Source organism: Odocoileus virginianus, chromosome 34 (assembly GCF_023699985.2).
Source record: "Odocoileus virginianus isolate 20LAN1187 ecotype Illinois chromosome 34, Ovbor_1.2, whole genome shotgun sequence".
NCBI lineage: Eukaryota > Metazoa > Chordata > Mammalia > Artiodactyla > Cervidae > Odocoileus > Odocoileus virginianus.
In genome coordinates, this window is record NC_069707.1 from 21,342,517 (window position 1) to 21,364,872 (window position 22,356).

Genomic DNA, 22,356 nt, shown 5'->3' on the forward strand with positions numbered 1-22,356 from the left:
ATGCTGGCTGAGAACGCCGGCGTCCCCGGCTTTGGATCAGTGCTTGGAGCTTCAGGTCAAAGTGCACACGTCAGCTCTGAAGGCTCCAAGCAGGTGGGGCAGGACAGCGAGGGGTATCTGCCTGGTGCCGGCTCCTTGTGAACTCTGACCAGACACTAAAAACATCTGAGCTAGTTGATGAGGAACATGAAAAGTTTCCTGCAGTTTTTACCCCTTAAAAAAGGAATGTGTGTTTGTCTGTGTGCATGTGCCAGGTGCTGATACAAAGATGCTTGAACTATTACTGTAGTAAAACTTCATCTAGCTAGACTCCAGCTTTCTGATCTGAAAATAACTCCAGAGGTAAGTAAAAATTAACTGAATAGTAAAGATCTCTAAAAGAGTTGGCAATAAATGAATGATGCAGGGACTAGATGCCTCAAAGGCCTGCCGAGATTGGTCAGGTTCACACACATGCCGTGCTCACTTGACAAAGTTCAGAGAAGGCTGGCCTGTGTGCAGAAGTTACTCCAATGTGTTTAATATAAGCAGACAGTATGCTTTTTTTTTTTTTAAAGTATCGGCACTTGAAAGGTTAACATCCGTTGCGTGAGAATTCTCTCACTAGAATGGGTTCTGGGTAGCCAGGCTTTTCCTGTGTTGTTGATGCTGTGTTCATGATACTGTTTTGGACTCTTAAGGCTCCAAAGTTATGGGTCTGTTGGCAGAAAGAGAAAAGCCTGGACTTGGGTGATCTGCCTGGGTTGCAAGGATGGTAAGAACTGGGATTGGAGGCAGGCTAAGGCGGCAAGCCCATCTCCTAGGAGTGGCCTTCCAGCAGGTAGCTCCCCTCTCCCCTCCCCCTGCCCCCGCTGGGTGGGGCTGGGGAATGAGGAAGTGTTCCCACAGACTAAAGGGGAAAAGAGGAGTGGACAGTTTCCTGGAAGATGGTGCCTGCATACCAGAATGTGCTGACCTGTGCCCCAGCCGTCGTCACTCTTGTCTTTGTGTGAATCTCGTCTCCCCTTCAAAGGCAACACCTCAGTGAACGAGACTAGCTTTGTTTCCACTTTGTTTATGCCATAGACTTGAGTCCTTCTGCACGGTAACCTCACAAACAAATCAACTTAGATACATACAAATGATTTCGTCTCATCCCCTGGAAGTTTAAACAGGTGTGATAAACAACTTATGTTCTGCCAACAGTGAGTGACAAGGACTAGCCAATGGTTTGAATGAGCGAGGATGCCTCTCTTTTCTCTACCAATAAGACACTTAAGCACACTGGGGGTGTGTGCGGGTGTTTTATTTTCCCCTTTGAATTGGCAGACTGAACTTCACACTGACCTGAGCTCGTGGCTTGAAGTAGATGATACCAAGTCTGTGGAAATAGCTGTCTCTATCACAAGGGAAAGTGTGTTTCATCCGCCATCAGAACCCTGTGCAGTTGACTCCTGCCACTGTGAAGAAGCACAGACAGGAGCATCCACATGCAGAAGGACCTCTTAAAGCACAGGGAAGATGGAGAGGTGTGCCACATTAGAGCCATTTAAAGGAACACGTTGAGTCCAGGTAGTCGATGCTGAACGGGTGGACGAGAAGCATGGTTTGCCGACGGCTAATGCGCAGAAACTGTTCCTCTTCTCTCCACAGTCTGGTGACCCAGGACGTGCCCCAGCTCTAGTGACGCAGTCTGCCTTTCTGCTCGGGAACATCATCTGTGCCTCAGACTTGCTCCTCTCAGCCTGAGACCGCGTGGAAACTGGGATATAGGATGCAGGAAGCAGAGATAGTGGTAACCGAGAGGCCCATGTCTGGGTAGATCCAGGTCGGGGACCACAACGCTGCCTGCCCCTGGGCCTGGCGGTTGGCTGCTGGGGCTCTGCTGATGTGCTCAGCACAGTCCTGTCCTTCTATTTGCAATTAAATGGCACAGCATTTGGTCAGCGCATCTGAAAAAGAAAGTGTGAGAGACAAAACCCATGGCTACCTACCCCTGCCAGTTATGTGGCAAGACCTTCCTCACCCTGGAGAAGTTCACTATCCACAGTTATTCCCACTCCAGGGAGCGACCTTACAAGTGCTTGCAGCCAGACTGTGGCAAAGCCTTCATTTCCAGATATAAATTGATGAGGTGAGAGGCTTCAGAAAAGGTATGTGCTTTTCCACATACCTTTCAAAGGCTTTGCTAGCCCTCAGACCAAACGCTGCAGGGAAAGCGGATGCCCTTTAGCCTTTAAGGCTGTATGTCCAGTGATGACTGTAGTTTTTATACGACAGTTGTGCTCTGCAGTGTTCAGTTCACTTTTTCAACAAGTATGTCTTGTGTTCCTCCAATAAGCCAGGCCTAAGAACAGAAAGATGAGAAGACCTATGGCCGGGGAGATAGTCATGGGAACACCATTAAAATGTCATCCACAGGCTTTAGTCACAGAGCTGTGGAAGTGGTGGAAGTTGTTCTCCACTGCTGGGTGAGACCTGGGGAGGCTTGTCAGAGTGATGCAGTCTTTAGCTGTGATGTGAAGAATGAATGGGAGGCAGGCAGAGAGGAGGTTCTGGGGAAGCTCTGAGCCTTGGCCTGGAGGCACATGTGGACAGAGGGTCGCGCTGGAAGAGGAACAGAGTGAGGCTCAAACTGGAGGCCAGAGGGTAGCAGCTCAGAACAGGCTGTGTCTACTGTCCTAAAAGGCTTGTTTTCTCTGAGGAGTGTAAGAACTGAACAACATGATTTGATCAGGATGTTAGAAAGATGGCTCTGGCAGTAATTTGGAGAAGAGGGAAGAGGCAAGTAGACTGATGTACAATCTGTCTGTACTGATGTACAAACAGTCCAGGTATGAAATATGGAGAGCCTCTCCAGGCCCCGACAGTGAGGATAGAGGGGAGGGATTCAACAAAGGGTAAAAACTACTTTGCGGAGATAGGTCCTTTCTTAAAAACAGTAACATTTAGTCTGAATTGTTTCTTGAGTGTCTTACTTCCATGAGAGAAATGGTATATGAGATGTAGTTTCTGCCTGTAAAAGACTTTTATATCATAGAAAGACAGTACTCAAAATATACTCTCAGTGAGTACATCGCACGGTCGGCTGATTGACAGTGAATGCTGTGCGTGCGCTATGTACACCATACGCTCAGAGCTCCCACGAACGCATGCCTGTCTGGATACCGGGGTGAGGGAAATGCGTCTTTGGCCTCTAGTCTTCATGTGATGAACTGTAACTGTCAGACCAGCAGATAAGTGCATGAGTGAGAGTGAGAACTGAGAGACAACTTCCATCTGATATGCTATGAGCACAGACCACCTTATGATTAAATTTGGGAGTGCTCCTGGAGGAAGGCACTGGCGAGAGTTAAATAAGTTATGTTCCTGGCCCCTATGAATAGCCCTGTTACAGATCATTGATAAGCTGATTTGTTCAAATAAGCCTACGAGTGCTTAAAATTCAAATGTGTTCTGTACATCGGCCAGTCTCTAGTTGCCATAAATATAAGTATTGAGTGCCTACTGTATGCACCAGTTTGGTTGCAAAGGCTTCCTGTTTTGCAGCACACTTCTTATGTGTACACAGTAATTATCCTTACCCAAACACCAAAGGCAGGGTTAGCTGCAGTTAAGCCACAGTGAGGATATTATAACTGTGGGTAAAGACCAAAATACATATAGGAGATAAATATTTGGAACAGACAGTGGCGCCGACAGATTACTGGAATGACAGGAATTAGGTGGGATTACTGTGGTAAACCGCACTGAAGGAGATGTCTTAAGCAATATTTAGGAGCTGGTAGTTCAGAGCAAGGGAGACAACTTGTTCAGCTAAGGGTGTGAAGAGAGGCAAAAAAGGGAAGCAGTGTACTCTCTGCAAGGACGGCCTTCCCTGCCATAGCCACCAGCAGGTCTTGCCCCTCTGGCCTGAAGCAAGGGAGGGAAGAGGGCAGGATGCCTTATTTATTTTTAAAAGGGCAGCATTTCATCCTGTGTCTCAGTTGCCACATAAAAGTTCCATTTCATAAGCAAAGGTTGAAGAAGAAAGTAACTGACTCGCTTAACTGGAAAAGAGCACATGGGACCTAATATAGCGAAGGACAAAAGCAGTTAAGACAGCCAAAGGCAGGAACAGAGGATTTGGCAAGGCAGACGGAAGTCCCAGGGTCAGCAGTTAACCCCGGAAGCATTCTAAGATCACTGACGTGGTCCAGGTGACACCCGAAGATGGTGTTTTTTTTGAAACTACAGGACAGACCGAAAGTGGTGGTTTCCTGGGTTGTAAGGTGAGAAGAGAAGCTAGGGAGGGCAGCAAGACGTGGGAGTCGTTTTAGCTCTACGGTGATCATGGTCTAGACTGGGATTGTTGCGTTAGCAAGTGAGGAGTCAATTAGATGGAGAAGAACTGGATGCCAGGCAAAGGAAAAAGTAAACAAACAAAACGGGTTGGAAGCTCGTGGGATGTGATGTGACAAGTGGTGTTACTGCTCGAGTGTGACTTGTGTCCCCCTGAACCTTTCTCATAGGTAGGACAGGAGCAGGACAGGAAATACCAGGTCCAGAGCTGCTCACGTGGCACTGATCTACACATGGCTGATAAATGAGATCTAATCAGATAAAAGTCCACAGAGGAAAAAGGAGAGAGAGGCAAGATCTATCACAGAGCTTTAGGTTCCCGAACACTAGTGCTGGCCCAGAGAGAAAATTGTTTAAATGCCAAGTTTGTTATTTGCCCTCTAGCCGGCTCCAGAAACCCTTTCTGCAACCTGTGAATGTATTTAAACACATCTGGGACTCAGACCAGCGTCACCTCAGACCCCAAGTGCCTGTTGTGCTGGCCCCTGTTGCCCAGTGTTGTTTGTGCCGCAGTCGGACTCTGGGTCTCTCTCCGTGTCCACGGGCAGCAGCTTGGTGCTTCTAGAGAAAGTCCTCTTGAGTTTTGTCAGTGAAATTACCAGTGACCTTTAGGAAGTGAGTTGGAGGCGTCTAAGAGGGATCTTAAAGAAATGGAGACAGGGGGTTCATGCATCTGACATGAGAGCTCATGGGAAGGTATTAAACAGCAGCAACTGAAGACCTCACTGTAACGTTCTCCTGGGAGGCATGAGGGTGAAGCTCAGAAGACACATGGTGGGGGGTTGCCATTCTGGGGCCATAACTCGTAATAGACACTTTCTCTGATGTTAAGGATAGTCTTTTTAGCATTAACGTCTAAGGCCTGAACTTTCTATCAAGATAAAGCAGAGATTGTACTAGAAACAGTAATGATGGGGGGTGGCGGTGTAGAGTTCTATGTAGAAGGCAAATTGGATCATTTTTGGAAATTCAGAAATTTTAAGAGTATAGAATAGTCATTTAAACCCCTTCCTGAAAACTATTTTTTCATGATCCTATATTTTAAAATACTTGAATATACTTGTGTTTAGAAATCTGTGTATAGATTAGGAAATACGTTCTCAATGCATGTTCTTTACAGGTGTGACGGCCGCATCGCATCACGTAGTACTTGTTTTTTTTTATTATAAAGTTTATGTGTAGAAATCTGGAAGATATAGAAAAGTATTTTAACAACTAAAATGTATATACCACCACCTGGAGAAAACTACTAACATTTTAATATTGTTTCTATATGTTTCTTTGGCTCTTAAAAAACTGTTGTCTGTTGTGAATTTTCTCCCTCTGTCCCCAGGCATATGGCTACACATTCACCCCATAAATCTCACCAGTGTGCTTATTGTGAGAAGACTTTCAACCGGAAGGACCACCTGAAGAACCACCTCCAGACGCACGACCCCAACAAAATGGCCTTTGGGTGCGAGGAGTGTGGGAAGAAGTACCACACGATGCTGGGCTACAAGAGGCACCTGGCCCTCCACGCGGCCAGCAGTGGCGACCTCACCTGCGGGGTCTGTGCCCTGGAGCTGGCGAGCACCGAGGTGCTGCTCGACCACCTCAAAGCCCATGCCGAAGAGAAGCCCTCGACCGGCACCAAGGAGAAGAAGCACCAGTGCGACCACTGCGAGCGGTGCTTCTACACCCGCAAGGATGTGCGGCGCCACCTGGTGGTCCACACGGGCTGCAAGGACTTCCTGTGCCAGTTCTGCGCCCAGAGATTCGGGCGCAAAGACCACCTCACGCGCCACACCAAGAAGACCCACCCGCAGGAGCTGCTGAAGGAGAGCCTGCAGTCCGCAGAGCTTCTGAATACTCTGCACTCTCTCTCTCCCCAGTTCCAACTGAAGGCTGCCCCGCTGTCTCCTTTTCCGATAGGGGCCCCTGCGCAGAATGGGCTTGCTGGCGGCCTGCCAGCTGAGGTGCACACCCTCAATGCCTTGGAGCAGCCCGCCCAGCCTATACCGGTGCTGTCAGAGCTCCTGGCCCCGCTCCACCCCATGGCCACCCCCAGCTCCCCCCCCGCACCCCTCCAGAACCCCAAGTACAACACCGGTTCTACCTCGTACCCCCCACTTGCAGGCCTGCCCATCAAAACAGAAAATAAAGGGTTTTGCAGTGCCAATTTGCTGGAGGAGCTGCCTCTGCAAGAGCCTCAGTCACCTCACAGGCTCAATGCAGGTTTTGACCTGGCTAAGGGAGGCGCAGGTAAAGTAAACCTGCCCAAAGAGATAGCCGCAGATGCTGTGAACCTGTTGCCTGCCTCTCTCGACCTCTCCCCTCTGTTGGGCTTCTGGCAGCTGCCTCCGCCTGCTACCCAGAATGCCTTTGGGAGTAGTGGTCTTGCCCTGGGGGCTGGGGAACCTCTGCCGCATAGGCTGAGCTGTCTGGGGCAGCAGCCCCAAGACCCCTCACTTGCCATGAGCACTATGAGCCTGGGCCAGCTCCCCCTCCCTCACATCCCCCATGTTTTCCCAGCTGGCACTGGTTCGGCTATCCTGCCTCATTTCCACCATGCATTCAGATGAATGGTTTTTGTTTTTTTTTTTAAGCATACTTTTCTTACTCTGAAAGATATTTTGAGAAGCATTGATATCAGCTATGATAATATCATCAGCTATGATAATACAAGGAAAGATTTAGGAAGCAGGACTGGAATATGGCTTATTCAGTGATGACTGGCTTGAGAGAAGAGAGTTCTCGAACTGCATGTATTGTGCCAATCTGTCCTGAGTGTTCACGCTTTGTACCAAGTTTAATAAGCAAATATTCTTCAATGGAACTGCAACTATTATCATAACCAACATCTATACGAGGGCTGCTATATATTGGTGTAGCTATATATTGGTGTAGCTATATATTGGTGTAGCTATATATTGCTGTTTGTCAACTTAATCGTAAGCCATGATCATAATAATGTCAGCTAAATAACTTTATGTGGCACTGCCTAGGAAGGGAACTATGGAAGGGTTTGGATTTCTCCAAAATGGGAGGATTTTTAAAATAAGAAAGTAATCTTTATATCGCATATTATCACTAGGCTGTGTATTTCTTTTCAGGGAACTTTCTACCTTCAGGGTTGGATGTAGTTTAGTTACTATTGCCATAGCCAACCTGTAGTTTTACAGAAACAATTTCTTGTGGAATAATAGACGTCTTCATTTTAAAGCATTTAAATGTAGTTTGAATATTTTCCACAGGATGCTACAATGTGAGTTATCACTTCATTTATCTTAAAGACTAAACTGTCAGTTATATCTGACAGAAAAAAAAAATCACTGTGTAACCAGGTTAAGTGGTAAAATAATCCAGGCGTCAGTCAAAATAAGCATTTTACTGACTTTAATATTGATTATATTTTTAACAGGAATTTAAGAATATTACTGGAATTTTAAAGTATATATATATATCTATTAAGCAAGAATTTTCTTTTGCTCTGCTCTGTATGGCTTAAAATACTACTCTGCTTAAGTATTTTTAATCACCAATAAGTAAATGCATTTTAAAATTCATCATTTAAGTCAATATTAGTTTTATTCAAGAAATATAATGTTTTACAATGTAACTATAATCTATCTCTGGAATTTGGTATCTAATGAGTTTTTGAACTATAAAACCTAGCCTTCTTTTTTTAAAGCTCCTCTGTCTTTTGTGTTTAGAGGCTTTCAATATGAAGATGTATCTTACATATAATAAATAAAGTACAAATTGAGCAAATGGCTTGATTCATTTTTAGATACAACCACACCCCCACTCTCCACACAGATGGAAAACATTTCCAGCTCCTCAGCTGCTCTGTCATGCCCCCTCTGGGTCATCACATCCCCTACAGAAACAACTATTCTGACCTCTATTCAGCATCGATTAGAAACTTATCTTTTTAAAACAATAATTTTAAGGTTGATGCTTGTATGCTTCATTAAATTCACAGCGCAAAGAACTTATTTCTCAACTTACTGTATGACATTGTGAATTCTTCCAGAATGCTGTGTAATTTATTTCTGATGTATAGGTCAGAATACTAGCTTCTGAAGTTTTATCTATTCTGGGCTACCATGATCCAGTTTTACAGTGGTGTTTACCATTAGTTTCCAGTACAAATTATAAATTATTTCTTATTGGGATGTCTTCAAAAAGTATTATGGCCCATAATACTGTTTAGTTTTGCTTGTTTGACCTCTAAATAGGGTGGGGGTGGGTAGAGAAAGGGGAACCTTGAGTTCATTTGTCTTGTTAAAGCAGCATATTAGCCACATGTGAGAAACCATGATTCAACACAGTCCTTTGGAGTGAGCTGGTGACCATCAAAGAAATGATACAACGGAACACAGGTTACCTGCAGTAAGACTCCACTGCTCTGGGATGTCTAAGCTCCTATGTCCACTCTTACCTCTCGCTGAGGGAAGGCAGTCTCCCAGAGCAAGTGGAGAGGGGCAGAGAGGCAGCTCACTCTGGCTAAAGCTTCCATTTTCCATTTATAGAAGCTTCCACAAACACTTTTACATGTCTTCAGTCAGTTCCAGAACACATACCTGATTTACCTAAGTGTAAAACACAGCAATTGGTCCCCAAAATACAGATTGTAATACTTCCAGATGTTGTGTTTGCTGTACCTGGAGGCTGGTACTCTTATTTAGAAAAAAATGACTTATTCCTAAATAAAGTTCCCTGACCTTAATAAAAATTCTCTGATTAAAAAGCATAAATTAAGTATAAATAACTACAAAAAAAGTTTACCAACCCTTAGGATGATCAAGAGAAAAAAATAGTTGAGACACCACCTCCCAACAGAGCTACGTGAACTGAAAGTGTACTGAACAGTTGACTTCCAAGTTGGCCATGATAAGTAGATGGCCTGAGTTCACTTAGAGGATCCTTTCTACAGGGTGGAAAGGTTATTGTAACCTGTTCCTTTCACTGTAGTGTTCCCCAAAACACTGGTGTATTTGAGGCAATTCTACACGGCATACAGATGGACGTTTAAAATAGGAGTAGCTACTAATGACAGTTTAATGTTCATTAGAAGCAAACATCAAAGTTTATCCAAGCTGAGATTTCATGTCTATTATGTAGAATAAACTAGGTAAAGATTTTCCTAGGAAGTAATAAAGACTGTTTTACCAAAAGTTTCTAATATCAAAGCAACATTTTCTTTAAAAAGACTAAAAACTGTCCACTTTAAAAAAAAAGTTTCTTAACACATATATATGGAATCTCGAAAAATGGTACAGATGAGCCTATTTGCAAAGCAGAAATAGGGACACAGACATAGAGAACAAATGTGTGGACACCAAGCGGGGGAAGGGGGATGGTGGGATGGGATGAACTGGGAGACTGGGATTGACATTACACTACTGCACGTAAAATGGGCTTTCCCGGTGACTCAGCTGGGAAAGAATCCACTACAGTGCAGGAGACACAGGCTCAATCCCTGGGTCAGGAAGCTCCCCTGGAAGAGGAAATGGCAACCCACTCCAGTATTCTTGCCTGGAGAATCCCATGGAGAGAGGAGCCTGGCAGGTTACAGTCCAAAGGGTCAGACGCGACTGAGCCACTAAGCAGGTGTGTGTAAAACAGATAACTAATGAGAACTGACTGCATAGCACAGAGGAAAAATGCTTCAAGCGAATCTTTAAATCAAGAGTTATCATACAGGTTGATGCGTAGTTTAATGATTTGAGGGGAAAAATTTGAAGGGAGTAGATAAAATTTTAATGTAGTTTTTACTTGTTCTACATGAAGTCTCCAAAGAAATTGCAGGCATGTAAACAGATGCCTCCCATTCCCTCACCTTAGGTGGAGTTCCTGGGTACAACCATCCAGGTCAAGGATGGTTAGGGAGCCAGGCTGAAAGCAGAAAGAGAAGGCACTTACTTTGGAACTTTGTTGTTCCCACATTGAGAATGTTAATACAGGCCTCTTTTAATTGTTCATTGTTTTTAACAATTCACAATATCAAAAATTCTCCAGCTTCATAGCAGTGTTTATTCAGTGTCAACCTCAGGGACCTGTCTTTGTTTAGTAAAAGGGACAGGGCAGTAACCTTCCTGGTCAAAATGAAGAATCATTTCTCCTTCCTGTTAAATCCAAGAAACAAAATGAAAAATTATTCCTGCTTCCTGTCAAATCCGAGAAGCAAAAACTGAATGTCATTTCAAATTATATGTTTAACAAAAGAGTAAGTTTCAAGAGCATACATTTTAGTAACCTAAATCAGGATTTGCCCAAATTCCTCTTTGGCCTGCTATGGATTCATCCTCTTAAAGGCTCATTAACTGTGTCTTGCCCATTAAATGATTGGTAACACATAGACATTAAAAAAATTTTTTTTCCTTACCTGGCCTCTAGGAGTTAATCTTTTTTAGAAGATTTAGTAAATCCTTGTCTGAGTTTTGCTCCAGAAGCAGGGTCCACTGCTGATCCTTTGCAGACATAAACAGATTTGTTGTTATGTAAAAGCAAACATTAGCAACAACAGAAAAAAGGGATGATTATGAAATTCTCACATTGGACTCAAAAGTCTCTCTTCTTCCTTTTTGTTTTGGAGCTATAGACAAGTTCACAGCCCCTATCCTGGGCCAGATAATAAGGAAAACAGAATCTGTGTTAGAAACCCTGTCTTCTACCCTTAAGCCTTCACTTACCCATGGATGGCCCCGTTGGCCCGCCACCCCAATGACCGCCCCCTCCCCATTTATACAAATTGACCCTCAACACCTGATCCCACTATAGCCCCACCTTTCAAAATGTACCCAGAGAATGTTCCACATCTGCACAAAATTCTTTGCCTGCTCTCATGCTAGAAAGGGTTTGATAAACCTCATGGAAGCATGAGAGGCCTTCCCTCCCAGCGGTTATCTGCGCAGTGATGGACTCACTGCCCACACAGAACTGTTTTCCTCTGTGTTCAGCTCCACTGCCAGGAATGGAGACAGAGGAATCTATGGGCAAAACACGCCACAGTTTGTGCTGGATCACTTGGGATGGGATAGGATTCTCAGAGAAATCATTAAAAAAGAAAAAAGAATAGTACTCTCTCTCCTAGAGGCCTCTTTTCTAATCAGTGTTTTACAAAGGAAGAATGACCGGACAACCCCAGGAGACTGTGAATCAGTAGCAAAGGACACAGGATAGAACTCAGTGACAGTATTACCCAAAGATTTACAAGTTTTGTTTTTCCCAATCAGTAACTGACCCTTTGATACTCATTACATTTGCTACACAATTAAATGAGGTAAGAAGGGGAGTATTCTTGCCTGAAAAACCCCATGGACAGTGGAGCCTGGCAGGCAACAGTCCATGGGGTCACAAAGAGTTGGACATGACTGAGCAACGGACCACACAAGCCCCAGGGCAGGTCAGTGCAGACAGGATGCTCAACTTGATCAAACCCACTGGCTCCAGAAACCAAAGCAGAAACTAGAGCTACAACTCCACAGTGGTCTTAGTCTCTCTATATAAAGGTGCCGGAGAAGCTGCTGCCCAGAGGTGCCTTCCCTGTAAACCCGTCACTCCTGTATCAAATCCCTTGAGAAAAGAGCCATGTAGATATTTGCTGACTAGGCTATAAACTCAGTTCTCATCTGAACATTAGAATCTTTGTGAGAAAGAAGAGCCATATCCTTTTCTAAAATAATTTCCTAAACATATATCTACTAAGTAATATACATATTTCTCCAGGGGATCTTCTTGACTCAGGGATCGAACCTGGGTCTCCTGCATTGCAGGCAGATTCTTTACCGTCTGCGCCACCAGGGAAGTCTAATATATGTACTAGTATATGTTGTTCAGTTGCCCAGTCGTGTCCAACTCTTTGTGACCCCATGGACTGCAGCATACCAGGCCTCCCTGTCCCTCACCATCTCCTGAAGTTTGTGCAAGTTTATGCCCATTGCATTGGTGATGCCATTCAGCCATCTCATCCTCTGGTGCCCTTTTCTCCTTCTGGCCTCAATCTTTCCCAGCATCAGGGACTCTTCCAATGAGTCAGGTGTTCACATCAGATGACCAAAATATTGGAGCTTCAGCATCAGTCCTTCCAATGAGTACTCAGGGTTGATTTCCCTTAAAACTGACTGGTTTGAGTTCTGTGCTGTCCAAGGGACTTTCAAGAGTCTTCTTTTCCACCACAGTTTAAAGGCATCAGTTCTTTGGCATTCTGCCTTCTTTATGGTCCAGCTCAATTGTGAGGTACTGGTATATTATATATGCTAAATAATATATAATATTTATATAATTTTCTCCTTAATGTTTTTTGACCCAGTTTTCCCAAAGTAGATGAAGATTTGCTTGGCTCTACCGTTTTCTATTAAAAACTCCTTTTGCAAGTTGCTTCCCCTCTCTGCTTTCCTCACCTGGAAACTAGGGCTATGAATAGTATGTCTACCCCTTTGTGTTACTGTGAGGATTAAATAAGGATTAATGAAGATTCATATTTGAAGAGCTTAGAAGAGCATACAATTAAGCATGGGCTTAATTCACTGTCTATGAAGAAGGGAAATATTCGGTACAGCAAAAAAGCAGAGACAACCTACCTATTCAACATCAGGAAAATAGACAAGTTATATTGTCTTTTTGTGATATCATTTGTATCTTTGAAAACATACGATATTATGTTTTTAAAGAAACTCTGCCATAGGGAAATGTTGACAGTCTGTGGGAAAAAAAATCAGGATGTGTTCATGGACTATGATCCTAATTTAGATCAAAAGAAAACAAAAGAGGCAGCGAATAAAGAGAAAAAGTGAAGAGGTATCAATATTAACAGTAGACATGTCAGGGAGTGGAATTATGGATGATTTTTATTTTCTTCATACTTTCTCTCCATTTTCTAAGATCTTCTACAGTAAGCATTAATTTCTCCCATGTCAACATTTTTAAAAATGCCCTTTCTCAAGAGACATTTTGGCAGGCTAACTTAAAATCTGTAGAACCAAAAAGTTCCTAGGTCATCATAAGAGCCTCACTTTCACAGACACATGTGTCAGGGCAGTGACACCACCACTGGCATTAATCACACATAGTCTGGACACCCTGCTGAGCATTTACAGCCCTCCTTGCTCTAGTGCCAGCCTTCCATTCTAACTTTAACCCCAGTTCTTCTCCACGCTTTGGCCAAATGGACCATCCCCCCCGCCCCCACCCCAGAGTATGTGTTGTGTTCTTACTTTCCTATCTCTGTTGCTGCCGCAACTTTTCTCCATTGGTCAAAATCTAGCTCAAAGCTCCGCCTCTATGAAACTTTCTCTGGCCATTACCTCCTCCATAAAACCTCCTGGGAAAAATAGATCTCTTTCTTGTAGTCCCTTAAGACTTTTATATCCCACTGTTAAACATTAGATATAATGATTACTGACTGCGGATTGTGCCTACCCTCACTGTGAACAGAATGGTTAAATATAAATTTTGGTATAAAAGTTTGGTATACTCACACAATGAAACATCATGAATGCTAATTTTTAATAACTTTTTAATAACATGGAAGAATAAACAGTAACAACAATAAGATATACTGGTTCCATAAAAGATATTAAGTGAATATAATAAAATACAAAACCATGTAAAAAAAAAAAAAGGTTATAAATGGGAGATTTTAAACGTTTGTTTTACTCAAGAGAGTCAAAGAATGAAAGCTGGGGTTTTAGAGGGCTAACTACCAGCTAGATGAAAGACAATAATAGGATTGCAAGTGGAAGCCAAGTGACATCAAGTGGCCTAAATGACAGATTGTCAATCTAAAGATAGCTAGACCACCACCAACAGTTTTTAAAAAGATCCCCTTATTACACATAGATTAGTACTGACTAGGTAGAAAACAATGGCCAGTAGATGAGAATCTGATTCATACACGGGCCTATTCACATTAGTAAAAATACTCAGGCTTTTCTCCAAGCCTTAAACAGTTTTGAAAATTCACCTCCCCTCAATATACTTCTGCTTTCTCTCCAGAATGGCTTCAAACGAAATGTGACTAATTTAAAAGCACACTAACCTTGGTGATTTTATTTTTAAATGTTAACAGGTGAGGTCACAGGTAAGAACAGAAACTAAATTGAAAAAGCATCTTGAACCAGAAATTTTTTTAAAAAGCTATCTCTTAAAGCTAATTAACATGACAATTCTATTCATATTTAAGTGAGAAATTATAGACTCAAGATACCCACTTTGTCCAATATATTTCATTCAAAAAGTATTTACTGAGCATTTCATAAATGCCATGAACAATTCTAAGTAGAGATACATGTGTGCTAAGTCACTTCAGCCGTGTCTAACTCTTTGCGACCCCATGGACTGCAGACCACCAGGCTCCTCTGTCCATGAGATTCTCCAGGTAAGAATACTGGAGTGAGGTGGGATGGGGGACCGGGATGGGGAATACATGTAAATCCATGGCTAATTCATTTCAATGTATGACAAAAACCACTGCAATGTTGTAAAGTAATTAGCCTCCAACAAATAAAAATAAATGGAAGAAAAAAAAAAAAAAAAAGAATACTGGAGTGGGTTACCATGCCCTCCTCCAAGGAATCTTCCCAATCCAGGGATCAAACCTGAGCAGTACAATAGAAAATAAACCAAGTAGACAGATTCCTGCCTTCTTGAAGCTTATATCCCCTTTTCTGGCATAGTGGGTGGGACAGGAAGAAAATAAATATGTATTGAATATATTAGATGATGGTAACTGCTATTTTGGAAAACTACAAAGAGAATTATAGTGAGCTTGATTACTCTGAAACACAGAGGTTGGGTGGGTGCGGGGCCCACTGGGAAGACACTCTGCTAAGAGCTGGAGGGAGGGGAGGAGGGAGACGGCAGGGTAGATCACTGAGGGGTGTTTTGGTTTTCAGCAGAGAGGGCGACCAGTGCAAAGTCCCTGAGCCAGGAGTGAGCAGGAGCAAGAGAGGCTGCTCAAGCCAGATGGAAAGGAAACAGTGGATGGTGTGGTCAGCTGGTGGCACAGAACCTAGTGTGGACTACGCTGGATTCGGCCTTTTACTTAACAACATCACGGTGATTACAACAAATATGATATATTTTGCTTAGATCTGCTGGCCTGCTCATCTATTTCCTAGTGTATCAGAACAGTGTCTGTATATCGTCCTGCTCATCGCCACACACTGGGAGACAGGGCTGCTGCCCTGATTCAGGACCTTTCCACTTGTACCTTGCTGCTGCTTTAACTGCTGAGTTCAAGGAAGGAAACTCTTTTCCTCTTTTCAATACTAGGCCTGTCTTCCCTCACTCCCAGTCTCTTTCCTGGTTTACTAAACCAGGGAATAAAGATCCTAGACTCCGAGGCTGTACTTGCATTTGACTTGGCACCCTGTCAGAGTTGTCTAATCCCAATGAATTAAGAAATACTCCCTCTTCACAAACAAACTCAAAAGGATGTTTTTCACTGAAAGGGAAGCATTATAATATATTCTTTGAAAAATAAGAAACTATAATATAAAGAAATTGTCTTTTCTCAAGGACACTAGTCATTTTACACTTTAGGAAAAAAAAAGTTTGTTAGTGGAAGTTTTACCAAAAGAATACATAAATGATTTGAATTACTTTTTTCCTTAGTAAAAACTAAAACCTGCCTCATGGTTAAATTCCTACAGAAAGTGAAGGAAAAAAAACAACTAGTGGTTTGAGTTTAGATGGCTATGAATTTTTAAAATAACAATTCAATTTTTCACCCATTTAAGCAACTCAGGAGGAATTTAAAAACTAATGATAAAGATTTCTGGTGCTGTTACCTTATGGACTATCAGACTGGCACTTCTTATTCTGGTTCTGATAATACCTTCAGAATAAGACTCCTGACCAGAGGTGCCGATATGGTCATGATTTCATTCACTTCATTCATTGCCTTCATAGTGATGCTGACCATAAAGAAGAATGTCCATTACTAGCAATGCAGCTCAATGAAGAGAAAAAGGAGATATCTAATCCAGCTCTGCTGTTTTACCAGTTGTGTGTCTTAAACAACTCGCCCTCTCTGAGCCTCAGTTCCCATTCCATAGGTTAAAAATTTGGAGGATTATTGTGAAGATTAAAAGAAATGGGTCAAGCATAAAGCAAGTACTAAAATGATGGGCATTCGTTTTTCCTACTTTGAAGACATTATTTCATCCTAGGAAGGAAATTCTTCCCCATTTTCTTTTTTTCCAGCCTTATTGTGATCTAATTGAATATAATGTACAAGTTTAGGGTGTACAATGTGATGATTTATCACATGTATGTATTGCAAAATGATTACCACAGTAAGATTGGTTAACACACTTATCACCTTACATAGTTACTTTTGTGTGTGTGTGTGTGTGTGTGTGTGTCTGTGGCGAGAATATTTAAAATTTATTCTCTCAGCAACTTTTAAGTAGATAATACAGTACTGTTAACTATAGTCACCCTGCTGAACATTAGATTCCCCGAACTCATTCATCTTCTTACTGGAAGTTTGTACCCTTTGACCAACATCTCCCCATTTCTCCCACCCTACCCTCCACCCCTGGCAACCATCATTCTACTCTCTGTTTTTACGAGTTTAACATTTTAAGGTTTCACACACGGCTTCCCAGGCGGTGCACCGGTAAAGAATCCATCTGCCAATGCAGGAGACCAAGAGATTCAGGTTTGATCCCTGGGTTGGGAAGATGCCCTGGAGAAGGGAATGGCAACCCACTCCAGTATTCTTGCCTGGAAAATTCCACAGAGGACATAGTAGGCTACAGTCGATGGGATGGCAAAGAGTCGGACACGACCGAGCATGCACATAACCTAGATCATACAGTATTTGTCCTCCTTCTGACTTATTTCACCTCAAGGTTTATCCATGAAGTTGAAAATGGAAGGATTTCCTTCTCTTTTTATTACTGAATAATATTCCATTGTGTATATATACCCCGTCTTTATCCATTCATCCATCAATGAATATGAAGGGTGTTTCTGTATCTTGGCTATTTGAAACATTCTGTAATGAACATGGGAGTACAGATATCCCTCTGAGACCACAATTTCATTTTCTTCCCTTATTTTCAACACAAAGCCTGACACACTGCCATCTCCCACCCTGAATCTCTTCTTAATTTTACCAGACCTGGGAACAATGGGTCTAGCTCCGGCTATTGTCATCAGATCTGATTTTGTATACTGTCGAGAGTTGTCTAATCTTGGAAAATTAGGAAATATCCTTTCTTGCCAAATAAGCTCTAAACCTCAAACAAACTCACATATCTTTATATCCCAAAGCAACTTTGGATGTCATGGCTTTTGCTGACCGCCAGCAAATCCCAAAGCCAACAGTGGTCTCCTGTGACTCCGTCATTCGACAGTTGAGATGCTCATTCCAGCTCACCTGGCCGGGTTGGCGCTGCACTGGCCTCCAGGGCCCTGATCTGCAGCAGAGCTCCCACGGCACTGGTTACAGTCGGTTCCTTTTTTGGACACATTTGAGCTCTACCCTGGAGAGGGAGACAGAGGGGAGGCGGGGGGGTGGGGAGGAGAAGGGAAGAGCTCGGTCAGCTTGGGAAGCATACAAGGAGGTGATGTGGCCTCCCCTGCATCAGCAGCAGGGTGCAGTCATGTGCGGGACCTGTGACACCCAGGGGAGAGGGACCCACACACCCTGCACCTCAGTAACCTGGCTCCTGTCCTTCCTGCTGGGGTTCAAAACCATGTCTGGGTTTTGGAGCTTTCGTTCCACCATCAAGCCCTTTCGGGGAACGGTGATGTGTTAATCCTGTTCGATCAGTTGTGTGGAGACATAAGAAATCACTTAATGTCAATAAGGATAGTTACGGAACACTTGGGCTTTTCATTACACTTGAAGATGATTTTGTGTTTAAATACATGCACAGAGAAGAAAAACAGACACTGGCAGGCACCAAATGTTTTAAACATGGAATTCAACATCCCCACGCACTCCCCACCCTCCTGAGTGGCGGCAGCAGATGAGTCGTGTTAACAGGGAAGAAGGGCCGAAAGGTTTCTCGGGAGTTCCTTTGTGCCCTCCCTTTTACCTTGCCACAGACCCCTCCACATTTCCATGGCAACTCGGGTACAAAGATAACCTGTTCCTCGAAGTGAGAATCCTCACTTGGGCAGGGCCTGCTGCGAGGCGATGGCATGCAGCTCATCCCCAGGCAAACAAAGCAAGCTATTTTCAGAGAACCCATCCTGGTCTCTTTTGGTGAAGGGTATAACACATTTTTTAGAGCTGATTATGTTTAAAATAGAAACACATTTCAGCTGTGCTGTTAACAGCCCTTCCACATGGAGACAACACCTCCCTTTTTGTTCTCCCTCTGAATAAGCTCCACTATGAGGCAGGGCCCCAGAGTGGCGAAGCTGGCATGGGGGAAACAGCACTGCTGTTCAGATACACTCGACAGCGAGTTTACTCAGAAAGCAAGCAACTCAGAAAGCAAGCAATTTTTCTTCTGTGTTCCCAATCACCACTTCGCTCTGGAAGACAAGGAGAGGAACCAGGCCAAGTTGCTGGTTACGCTCAGGACAGCCAGCTGGCCTTCTTCAGGAATAAAAAGCACTTCCGCCCGCTGCTTCCCCCTCTGCTCCCCTTGGCCCCACGAACACCGACTTACTTCGTGGACTGCTTAGAAGAAGCATTCGAAGAAACATAATGCACCCTTTACTTCTTTAGAAAGTCTAGGTAGAGTTGTACGTTTCTTCCCCCCTCCCCAAATTAAGCTCAATTCAGGTGGCCCAGATGGTAAAGAATCTGCCTGCAGCGCGGGAGACCCGGGTTCAGTCCCTGGGTTGAGAAGATCCCTTGGAGAAGGGAATGGCAACTCACTCCAGTATTCTTGCCTGGAGAATCCCATGGACAGAGGAGCCTGGTGGGCTGTCATCCATGGGGTCGCAAAGAGTCGGATACGACTCAGTGGCTAACATTTTCACTCTCACAAGTCCAAAGCAGTCATGTTTCCCCCCAGATTGTGGTGCCTGACGCACTCAAGGAGAGGACTGTCAAGAGAGGGGAAGGGGGTCGGGGGCAGTGTTGAGAGGGTAAAGGCGGGGGCACCTGTGTGGTACTGCTGTTACTTGTGATCCTCCTAACAAGCTCAGCCAGACACAGGCTAAAGTGAGTCTCAAAGAATTCAAGGAACTTGTCCAAACTAACCTACAGATACTATATTATAAAACTGAAGGTCAGACCCTGACTGCTGATTGTAGAATCCAAGTTCTTCCGACACTGCACTGATTCCCATGCTATTTCAGGCGTAAAGATTGAATCTCTACAACTATAGTTACCATAGGGTCCTTGCCTGCCCCACCAAAGTGACTACCTCCCCACCTCTGCATTCAGTGTTCTTTCATCTAGATGTGTGGTGCTATCTGCTCTGGAGTTAAACGCCTCATTGCCAACCCTGATACTCTTTTACCTTATATTCCAATCAGCTTCTCAGTTCCAACAATTCTCTCTTAAATCCACACCCTCCACACACACACACCGCTCCCCCACACCCCCCGCATTAGTCCTGACTCTGGGCCCTCATTTCCTTTTTCGGTTGGCGTGGCTCTAACTGGTCTCTCACCAGTCCATCTTGAACACTAACTGCCAGGGTGATCTAAGAAACCAATTCCATGTTACTCTAGTCGGCATTATGCAACCAGTCGACATTGCATAAAGAATGATGTGTGAGGCCAGTGAGGGGCAATTGCACAGAAAGGCCGAGTTTTGCAGAGAGAAGCTGAAGCAGCAGCGGAGGAGGAAGAAGAGACAAGAAGGAAAGATGGACAGGACTTCTGGGGTTCCTGGAGACTTTCAACTCCTGCTTCCAGGCCCTCAGGTTGGTCGGCCTCAGGTTGAAGGCATCTATCCACTTAACCCCTTCTCCTCTGAGCCCACGTGGGTTGAAGCCCTCCTGACTCCGATGCTCACCTGGCCTGTCCCACCCCGTCACTCGCCCACAGGCTCTCTGTCCTTCAGCTGTACACGGTGGGCCCCTCAGGTCATGGGCTGGACATTTAGTGCATAATGTCCTTTCCAAGTCCAAATCTAGACCGGTCAACTCCTCTGATATTGTGGGGAAAGTATTTGCTCCTCCTTGAAGCTTCCCATGAATCACAAGTGGCCTCTGACTCCACCATGCTCCTGTATATGTTAACCACTACACTTTCCTACTGTATTGCTTCCAAGGGTGCTGCTGCCTCTGAATCATAAATCCTTGATCAACCAGTACCTGATGCAGCAGCAGGTACAGCGTAGATACTCAGTAACTGTCTAGTATATGCGGAGGTCAGAATCCATAGTCTGTAGGGTGTGCTATTGTTAGAGAGGGTCCCATTCCTATGACATGTTGGATATCATGGAAATCTTTCTAAACATGCTTCTACTGTTAAGTATTCAGTCAGACCCACTTAATCTTTTCTTTGGTATCTCTAATTGTCTTGAAGAGATCTCTAGTCTTTCCTATTCTATTGTTTTCCTCTGCTTCAATGCACTGTTAACTTAAGAAGCCTTTCTTTTTTAAAAAATTAATTTATTTTAATTGGAGGCTAATTACTTTATAATATTGTAGTGGTTTTTGCCATACACTGACATGAATCAGCCATGGGTGTACATGTGTTCCCCATTCTGAAACCCCCTCCCACCTCCCTCCCCATCCCATCCCTCTGGGTCATCCCAGTGCACCAGCCCCAAGTACCCTGTCTCATGCATCGAACCTGGACTGGTGGTCTATTTCACATATGATAATATATATGTTTCAATGCTATCTCTCTCAAATCATCCCACCCTCGGCTTCTCCCACAGAGTCCAAAAGTCTGTTCTTCACATCTGTGTCTCTTTTACTGTCTCGCATATAGGGTCAATGTTAACATATTTCTAAATTCCATATATATGCACTAATATACTGTATTGGTGTTTTTCCTTCTGACTTACTTCACTCTGTATAATAGGCTCCAGTTTCACTCACCTCATTAGAACTGATTCAAATGCATTCTTTTTAATATCTGAGTAATATTCCACTGTGTATATGTACCACAGCTTTCTTATCCATTTGTCTGCCAATGGACATCTAGGTTGCTTCCATGTCCTGGCTATTGTAAACAGTGCTGCGATGAACATTGGGGTGCACGTGTCTCTTTCAGATCTGGTTTCCTCGGTGTGTATGCCCAACGGCGGGATTGCTGGGTCATATGGCAGCTCTATTTCCAGTTTTTTAAGGAATCTCCACACTGTTCTCCATAGAGGCTGTACTAGTTTGCATTCCCACCAACAGTTTAAGAGGGTTCCCTTTTCTCCGCACTCTCTTCAGCATTTACTGTTTGTAGACTTTTTGACAGCAGCCATTTAAGAAGGCTTTCTTATCTCTCCTTGCTATTCTTTGGAAATTAAAAGACACTTGCTCCTTGGAAGAAAAGCTATGACACACCTAGACAGTGTATTAAAAAGCAGAGATATCACTTTGCCAACAAAGGTCTGTATAGTCAAAGCTATGGCTTTTCCAGTAGTTATATACAGATGTGAGAGCTGGACCATAAAGAAGGCTGAGTGCCGAAGAATTGATGCTTTCAAATTGTGGTGCTGGAGAAGACTCCTGAGAGTCCCTTGGACTGCAAGGAGATCAAACCAGTCAATCCTAAAGGAAATCAAACCTGAATATTCATTGGAAGGACTGATGCTGAAGCTCCAATACTTTGGCCAACTGATGTGAAGAGCTGACTCGTTGGAAAAGACCCTGATGCAGGGAAAGATTGAGGGCAGAAGGAGAAGGGGACAACAGAGGATGAGACAGTTAAACTGCATCACTGACTCAATGGACATAAGTTTGAGCAAACTCTGGGAGACAGTGAAAGGCAAGGAAGCCTGGCATGCTACAGTCCATGGAAGTTGCAAAGAGTCAGACATGACTTAGTGCCTGAACAATTTAACAATCTTTTCTTGGTATCTAAGACATGTACATGAAACTAACAGTTTTCACAGTATACTGTAAGCTATGTCTCCAGTACCTTTGATGTGTATGGAGCTGTTTGCTGTTTCTGGTTGTT

General features: G+C 43.7%; 2 protein-coding genes across 17 annotated transcripts in view; one reads left to right on the forward strand and one right to left on the reverse strand.

Annotated features, from left to right (window-relative positions):
* The window catches only part of PLAGL1 (PLAG1 like zinc finger 1), a 91,619-nt gene extending 83,546 nt beyond the window's left edge, over window positions 1-8,073 (forward strand). For 7 of the 16 annotated variants that reach the window (XM_070461549.1, XM_070461552.1, XM_070461551.1 and 4 more), the window contains 2 exons: window positions 1,633-2,113; window positions 5,654-8,073. In XM_070461549.1, the coding sequence (XP_070317650.1) occupies window positions 1,962-2,113; window positions 5,654-6,884 (1,383 nt within the window). In that variant the 5' untranslated portion in view covers window positions 1,633-1,961 and the 3' untranslated portion in view covers window positions 6,885-8,073. Of the gene's footprint in view, window positions 1-1,308; window positions 1,552-1,632; window positions 2,114-5,653 lie in introns of all 16 variants that reach the window. The other 9 variants (XM_070461550.1, XM_070461556.1, XM_070461562.1 and 6 more) reach the window with 7 other exon arrangements.
* A 2,245-nt stretch (window positions 8,074-10,318) lies between these two features.
* Window positions 10,319-22,356, reverse strand: part of ZC2HC1B (zinc finger C2HC-type containing 1B) — a 40,790-nt gene continuing 28,752 nt past the window's right edge. The window contains exons 6-8 of the mRNA XM_020877388.2: window positions 17,699-17,804; window positions 10,694-10,778; window positions 10,319-10,433 (exon numbers count right to left, since the gene is read on the reverse strand). Coding sequence (XP_020733047.1) covers window positions 10,708-10,778; window positions 17,699-17,804 — 177 coding nt within the window. The 3' untranslated portion in view covers window positions 10,319-10,433; window positions 10,694-10,707. The remainder of the gene's footprint in view (window positions 10,434-10,693; window positions 10,779-17,698; window positions 17,805-22,356) is intronic.